At 36.1% G+C, this 8,165-nt stretch overlaps 1 protein-coding gene and 1 pseudogene across 6 annotated transcripts in view; one reads left to right on the forward strand and one right to left on the reverse strand.

Moving 5' to 3' along the window:
- Window positions 1-4,431, forward strand: part of FUT9 (fucosyltransferase 9) — a 200,125-nt gene extending 195,694 nt beyond the window's left edge. For all 6 annotated transcript variants that reach the window (XM_040474198.1, XM_040474199.1, XM_040474196.1 and 3 more), the window contains one exon: window positions 2,345-4,431. In XM_040474198.1, the coding sequence (XP_040330132.1) occupies window positions 2,353-3,432 (1,080 nt within the window). In that variant the 5' untranslated portion in view covers window positions 2,345-2,352 and the 3' untranslated portion in view covers window positions 3,433-4,431. The remainder of the gene's footprint in view (window positions 1-2,344) is intronic.
- On the reverse strand, window positions 190-2,302 carry LOC121029220 (receptor-binding cancer antigen expressed on SiSo cells-like; annotated as a pseudogene).
- Window positions 4,432-8,165: the final 3,734 nt, after the last annotated feature.

Genomic DNA, 8,165 nt, shown 5'->3' on the forward strand with positions numbered 1-8,165 from the left:
TTTATTTTGGAGAGACAGAATGCGAGTGGGGAAGGGGGAGAGAGCGATAGACACAGAATCTAAAGCAGGCTCCAGGCTCTGAGCTGTCAGCATGGAGCCCAATATGGGGCTCAAATTCATGAAACGCGAGATCATGACCTGAGCCGAAGTAGGCCGCTTAACCCACTGAGCCGTCCAGGCACCCCTACACCCATTTATTTAGTTAGAAACACTAGCTAGAAGAGATACTGGTGTATTCCATTTGTAATATTTTCTCTACAGCAAACAATTGCCTTACACTTGGAGCATGTTGAAAAAACTATTGCCTCAGGGGTCTTTTTCTTTCCTTTGAGTCTCAATCACTGAGATCTCGAGGTACTCTGAGAGAATCCTGGTGTCCTAGATGGTCTGATGAATGCATTAAAATCAAACACTGTGTTTTTGTACCCTTGAAAATACTCTTAAATCCCTCGAAATGTTGCTTGAGTTGTGGAGCTCATATTTCTCCTCCTGGCACTATGACATGTGAAGAGCACTTGTTATGAAAGCGTCACACCAATTTTGTGTTGTTCCTTCTTCATCAGCCACTGTGCCTCCTTTTCCATTTTCTTCCTTTATTTTCTCTGTCTGCCATCTTGTGCTGCCTCAGAACTTCTTCCGCTTGCCAGGCTGCATCTTCTTCTCCTTCCCATGCGTTGGTATTTTCCTGCCAGGTATCCAAGTTGCCTAATTCAGGAGACTGACGAATAAAAGGCACATATTGTGTAGCTGTTAATCTACTAGAGAAACCTGTGCTACCATATGGGAGGCCAAACTGTAATGGTTCTCTCTTCTTAATAATGATTCTGCGTTTTCCTTATAGTTGGTGTCATGTCCTGAAAATAGTCAGGTTCCAATTGTTCCACAGTATTTTGTTGTGTCATCACATCCCCATTCCCTCCTTCAATCTACACTTGTGAGTGTATCTTCATCCCAGGACATCCACTCCTCAGCATCTGTCTGTTTAGGAACCGACAAATAATCAACTGCAGTTGGCAAAGTTATTTGGTCTCCACTTAACTTCCGTCTACTGCCAGATCTGCATGTTAATCTCTTTAGGAATGAAAATAGTGTTGTGGGGCAAGTGCAAACTTTAAGTAACTGAAACTGTGATAGCCATGGTGGGAATCAAAACCTGTCCCTCCCCCTCCCCCTCCCCAGGAGAGGCTCCCAGCTGCCCTGGTGCCAGGCATGCACACAAGGCCACATCTAATGTTTCTACACTAGTTTTGATCAAGATTTCAAAATATTTTAATGAATCTGAAATCGTTAGGCCACATTATTTTGGTGAGAAGAATAATGAGCTTCCGAGAATCAGTAAGAATTTGATCAAAAGACAGTTTTGTAAACATATTACATATCTTATCTTTGTGTTCATATTCATAAGACGTGAATGTCAAAGAGGAAACACCTTGAAGATTCTTGTATTTTAAAAAGTTTTTAAAAAGCTTTGATTCATCTTTTTAGTTTCAATCTACTATGATTCACAAGATCAGTGCTGTTCTCCATGGAATATATTTTGAGAATCCATTTATCTTATTAACTAATGGTATTTTAATGCTAAAAAAGAAAAAACCAAAAAGATTGTTTTAATGACCCAATACCATGTAAGTGAGAATGCCTAGGAGATCCTGAGTGTACTAACAGATTACTAAAAGTAAACAGGAAAAATGGTAAGAAAAAGTAAACATTTAAAGTTAAACAAGAAGTTTTAATTTATCAAATTTTTGTTGTCAGTGTACTTAAATAAAAGACAAAACGAAACAAAGTAAAAAAGCGGATATCAAACCAAAAGTTGCTATTTTTTACAGGATGACTTGTGACTCACTTCGGACAGTGAAGATAACATGCCAAGAATTCCATCTGAACTACAAAGTTGTATCACAATCTCTAAAAGCACACTAGTGAATAAGTGATTATATTAACTAGGGAATGTTCACAAATCTGATGTGGTGTCAAAGTACTAAAGATTTTAGTCATACCTTCAGTGGTGACAGTCTTTGTTATGCCATTTTTGTAGACGCAAACAAAAATATAACAGGTAAGGATGGCATTGAAGAAGATGTAACTCAGCTCGAAGATATGCTGGTACTTTTATAACAAATTCTGATTTATTATTTTTAGAGTTCAAGGGAAACTTCCTTTTAAAAGCAGTTTCTTGGCTTAACAAAAGCTCTAATTCTCTCAATGGTTTAATGACACTGAAAAAGGAAAAGGCAATTGATTTTGTGATTAAGTGTATTTTGAGATGTACCACTTGTCGATCTCCAATTATGGTTAACATTTTGTCACTACCCCTCTCTATCTTTCTCTCTGTGTTTCACAGAAAAAATTATGACATCAGCATCCAAAGGAATTCTCCGTCCATTTTTAATTGTCTGCATTATCCTGGGTTGTTTCATGGCATGCCTGCTCATTTACATCAAGCCCACCAACAGCTGGATCTTCAGTCCAATGGAGTCAGCCAGCTCAGTGCTGAAAATGAAAAACTTCTTCTCCACCAAAACTGATTATTTTAATGAAACTACTATCCTGATTTGGGTGTGGCCATTTGGGCAGACCTTTGACCTTACATCTTGCCAAACAATGTTCAACATCCAAGGATGCCATCTTACCACAGACCGTTCCCTATACAACAAATCTCATGCGGTTCTGATCCATCACCGAGACATCAGTTGGGATCTGACTAACTTACCTCAGCAGGCTAGGCCACCCTTCCAGAAATGGATTTGGATGAATTTGGAATCACCAACCCACACGCCCCAAAAGAGTGGCATTGAGCACCTGTTCAACTTGACTCTGACTTACCGCCGTGACTCAGATATCCAAGTGCCTTATGGCTTCTTGACGGTGAGCACAAACCCCTTCGTGTTTGAAGTGCCAAGCAAAGAGAAGTTAGTGTGCTGGGTTGTAAGTAACTGGAATCCTGAGCATGCGAGGGTCAAGTATTACAATGAGCTGAGCAAAAGCATTGAAATCCATACATACGGGCAAGCATTTGGAGAGTATGTGAATGATAAAAATTTGATTCCTACCATATCTACTTGCAAATTTTATCTGTCTTTTGAAAACTCAATCCACAAAGATTACATCACAGAAAAGCTCTACAATGCTTTTCTAGCCGGCTCTGTCCCTGTTGTTCTGGGGCCGTCTAGGGAAAATTATGAGAATTATATTCCAGCAGATTCATTCATTCATGTGGAAGATTATAACTCTCCCAGTGAGCTCGCAAAATATCTGAAAGAAGTTGACAAAAACAATAAGTTATACCTTAGTTACTTTAACTGGAGGAAGGATTTCACAGTAAACCTTCCACGATTTTGGGAATCACATGCATGCTTGGCTTGTGATCATGTGAAAAGGCATCAAGAATATAAATCTGTGGGTAATTTAGAGAAATGGTTTTGGAATTAAAGTTTTCCATCATTTGCACACTTGGAGAAATTATTTTGATGAGCTATCATCCAAGTTTTGAGGATAAGAAGAGAGACAACATTCTGCTTTTTGTCACAATTTATTTTTATCACTGTCTCTTGGGTAACATGTATATTTTGATGGAGATTTTTGAGAGCTCAGCATTAGCAATCACTCCCTTTGGTTTTAAATTATCCTGTATATACCTAATTATGTGCACTGAAAGTTAATTTATTCTTTGCTACCATTTGTAAACATTGTTTTCCACATTTTGGTAGTTGTTTGTAATGTAAGTTTGTGATATGATTGTTGTTTCTACATTGGTCAGCTGTTTAATCTATTTGGGAAATGAAGATGCACACTTAAAATATGAAATATTTTCACTAAATATCATAATTTCTAGTTCCAACTTCGCATAATGTAACAAAGGAAAAGCATTGGTAATTGAGTTCTAACCTCTTTGACATTGAAGTGAACAAAGTGTATAACTGCCTCTGTTTGATCTATTTTTTACCTGTTTACCACATTTTTTGTGAAGGAAAAATTATTCATGTAATGAATAAGAAAGAGACTGAAGCAGAACTGTTTTATTCAGGAAACTAGTAGACTTCTCATTTATTTTCATTAAGCTGTCTTGCAAATGCAGCTACCTGTTCTCATGATCTTAAGTTAAATTATTCAAGTATTTTTACATATCCAATTTGGGGGGACTTTTAGAACCTGGGAAATAATCCTGACAACACTTAAGAATATCTAAGACCGTTCTCTTCCCAGTCCTAACACTCATTATTATAATAAAGCAAACAATTTCCCCAAATAACAAAGGAAAAGGATGTGTAGAGATAAAAATCATATTTATACATGGTACATTTATGTACAATTTTGAATAACATATCAATTTACCATATTTGTTCCCCTAGCCCCAATATTTAAAAGTTTCTATTTGCCATACAGACAGTCACATAGACAAAACATTTCAGAGGTTTGTCCTATCATTTATTTTTTGTTTGTTTTTTTTTTGTTTTTTTTTTATTTATATATGAAATTTATTGTCAAATTGGTTTCCATACAACACCCAGTGCTCATGTCCTATCATTTAAAATAACTTAAATAAAATTATCAAGTTGTAAATGTAAGATGTTAAACATAATAAAAGGGGGGATCTATAGAAAACACAATGTTAACACGGAGTAAGATCTCAATGCATATTTATTGAATGAATCAATGATTGTCATTGAAAGTCATGGGAAATTTTTGTTTGTTTCCATGGAATAACAGTTCTAGCCTAGAAATATTAACTGGAGATGATGTTTTATATTTCATTTTAGTAATTATTCATATACAGCATACATGACCATGGCTATGAGGGCTTTACAGAACCAAAATAAATTTTTCATTACTCTAAGTTTTTGGAAAAATTCATCCCTGAATCTCCAGTTGCTATACAGCATTTTTCCTCTGTAAGGTTAAGGACTGGATATAAGCAGAAATTATTAGTAGGTGAGAAAAGATGGGATGTTAAGGAAAGCATTTCCCAAAAGACTCTTTAATGACTCTATTCCACTCAGGCCAAAAACCCAACAAAAGAATTGGGATGTTCTGATGACATCCATTTGGATCTAATTCTAATTGTCCTGCTACATGTCAACATTAGCAGTTGAACACAAATTCACAATCTGCTACATCAAATGAAAGTCAGATAGAGGCAAACTTCAGTTCAGTAAGTACTCCAGACTCCCTTGTGTAGGAATGGGCTCTCTGGAACACTAGAAGGATTGGAACAGAGGAAGATTCCTGCATTAGATGGAGAAATGTTTGATCCTCAAGTTCATTTCTTACCCATGTTGAACTGGTCTTTTGTGTCAGGCAACACCCTAACCAGAGATAAAGATGAGCAAGGTACTATCACTGGCCTATAGGAGCTTACAATTCAGTGGAGGGATACACAGAAGCTTTCTTTGAGCCTATGTTTATGCACATACTACTCTCAATGGAGTTGATTTGAGTCACTGCTGATTTAATGAAAATGAGGTAGCAAATTTCCCCAGTTGCTTAGGGATTTGACGTATTTCTGAGCTGCAAACTTTGTTTACTCATTTGATCCAGTTTTGCTTCCCTCCATATTATCTCTTCTAACCACACTGCATCAAGAAATAGTATGTTTGTGTGGATGCCCTCTTACATAAGAACAGATCTCCACCCACATTTATTTCATCACGTTAAAACAGTCTAATTCATATATTTACACTTACTTTGTTATCTTTTGGGCCTGTAAAAAGCATAGGGATCTAAACAGGATGCCTGGCTAACAAGTTTAGCAAGCATCTGCTTCTTCAAAAGCAGAAATGCATTCATTGTCATGACAACCCATCTTTGTTATGGTGGGTGCTCATGATTTCAAAGAACTGATAAACCTGAACACATCGCCTCTCTTGTCAACTATGAACTTGGTCTCTTTTGTAGACTGTCTATGATCACCTGTTGATAATGTGACCCAAGCCAAGGTAATAACACCAAGTGACTAACTGGCACATCTGTCTATTGAAAACCTGTTACCGACTCCCAGAAGTTTAAATTTTCTGAATTTGAAGTGCCAAAATGAACGAGTGAACTTACCCCATCCGTTATGGGCCCATTTATCCATAGGTTTTAGGGCTAGATGGCATTATAGCAATGTTTACATGCCAATTCCTTTATTCTACTTATGAGTAAATCAGATCCAGAGATAATATTTATGAAAGAAACATGTTCACACACACATATCACACACACACGCACACACACACACACACACACACACGCAGCTACTGCCATGGCCAAGATTGGAATGTAAAGGTGCTGTATCTTTTAATTCTATATTCTTTTCTTCGAATTCTCACCTAACAAAAGAAGTATGTTGCAACTCCTAAAAATGTGAATGCCTTATTGGTATAATTAGGGCCTGTGGAATGGTACACTCTATGTGGAAGCACTTTGACTTTTGAAAAAGTACACAGTAAATAAGATATCAAACTTGTTAGCATTCTTTCTGTCTTAAATATTTTAGGAGTTGTGCTTGGACAGAAGGAAATAGGCTTTCACCACATGTTAAGTGAAATGCAACCCTCACGATGGTATATGGTTCTCAGACACTTTTTAAATAAATCCTGTGGATTTTAACTCTTTTAAAGGATATCTCATGGTGAAAGATATTGATTCAACAAAATTAACTTGCCATTGGTTATAGAAACAAATAATTATGCCAGAGGATAAACTGTGGATATAAAAAGAGAATAAACCATTTAAAAAGTTTTATTCCAAAATATCAAAAATCTGTTACTTTCAATGGTCTGAATATTTAAATGTTAATTATTATAAGACTTACTGGTAAGAATATATAAATAGTAATCATTATAGGTATTTGCAGTAAGAATGTATAATGAATTCTTCATACCCAGCAGTATTATACTCTGAAAAAAGACATGACAGTCATATTCTATGACAGCCATAAATTTTACAATATGAAACAGCAACAGGAAAAAAAAGTTATCCTAGTGGGAAACCAATATCAGCTAAAATTTGTGCATGTACTACATAAGTCCTGATAATCCTAGAATGTGCATAAATGTTTTCTGTTGTGAGGGCTTAGAAAGCTTAGAGCACTTGAGGTGTGAAGTGACAGAATATTTAAGAATTATTTGCTGCGGCTTTACATTCTTGCCTCCAATTGGAGGTTAAATATGGAAAGAATAGGAAACTATACTATTAATATCATTTTGCATGCCTATTTTCAAACTAGATTCCATGAGTCTTAAGGTAATCACCTAGAAAATGTCTTTGCATGAAGTAATATTACCAAAACAAGATTTGGGTCCTTTCATTATGACTTTGTGCTTAACCATATCTTTGAGTTCCCTTGAACTCTGATCTCATTTAGAGGAAATTCTTAATGAATTAATTCCAAGCAAACTGTTAGATATGCAGACTTCAGGATCTAAAAGATAAGCACAGTGCCTAAAACAGAGGAGGCAAATATTTGTTCAATGAATAAGGAAATTGTTTTGGGGATCATGCAGAATTTTTTTATGTGTGATAACAGTTCCAGCTTATTGACATCAGTTAGAGGTTGCATATGATATTTATTTCATTGTTCAGTTTACTGCTTAGATGCAAAGGAAGGCTTTATTCCTTCCAATCTTATTGCATTCTAGCACCCCAAAAGAAGTAACATCTCAAGAAAGATTTAAAAGGATTGGAAACATGTTAACATTATATTCAAATGTTAATGCCAACTGTTTCTAATAGGAAAGACACCTGGTATTTGAGGAGAATGTAAATGCAAGCACTGTGAAGGGCATGTATTTATTACCAAACTATGCACGGAGAGAAATCCAGTTTCCTTCCTCCCTAACTGCACTCGTTTGTATTGCAAACATCAGTCAATTCAGATGATATTCTTTTCAGGTTGTCTCTCATCTAAAGATTTTGTAGCATTTTGCAAATGGGCAAGCTCAACCAGTATCCAAAGTGGTCTCCCTCTCAGTAATTCATGTTGAATGCATCCATATTCATAAACATTATACACAGCAGGTAACAGAACAAAAATGAGAGAGAGCCTACTAAACCAGAAATATGAATAATGCTACACTGGGTTATAGGTTCAACAAACTATAGTTTTGAGAAAGCCACCTAACTTTTCTGGACCTTGTTGTTTGCCAAGTTCCTTCTGGCACAGTTATTCTCTCATCTAAGAT

The sequence above is a fragment of the Herpailurus yagouaroundi genome, unplaced genomic scaffold, assembly GCF_014898765.1.
Source record: "Herpailurus yagouaroundi ecotype Mexico unplaced genomic scaffold, PumYag 139, whole genome shotgun sequence".
NCBI classification, from domain to species: Eukaryota; Metazoa; Chordata; class Mammalia; order Carnivora; family Felidae; genus Herpailurus; species Herpailurus yagouaroundi.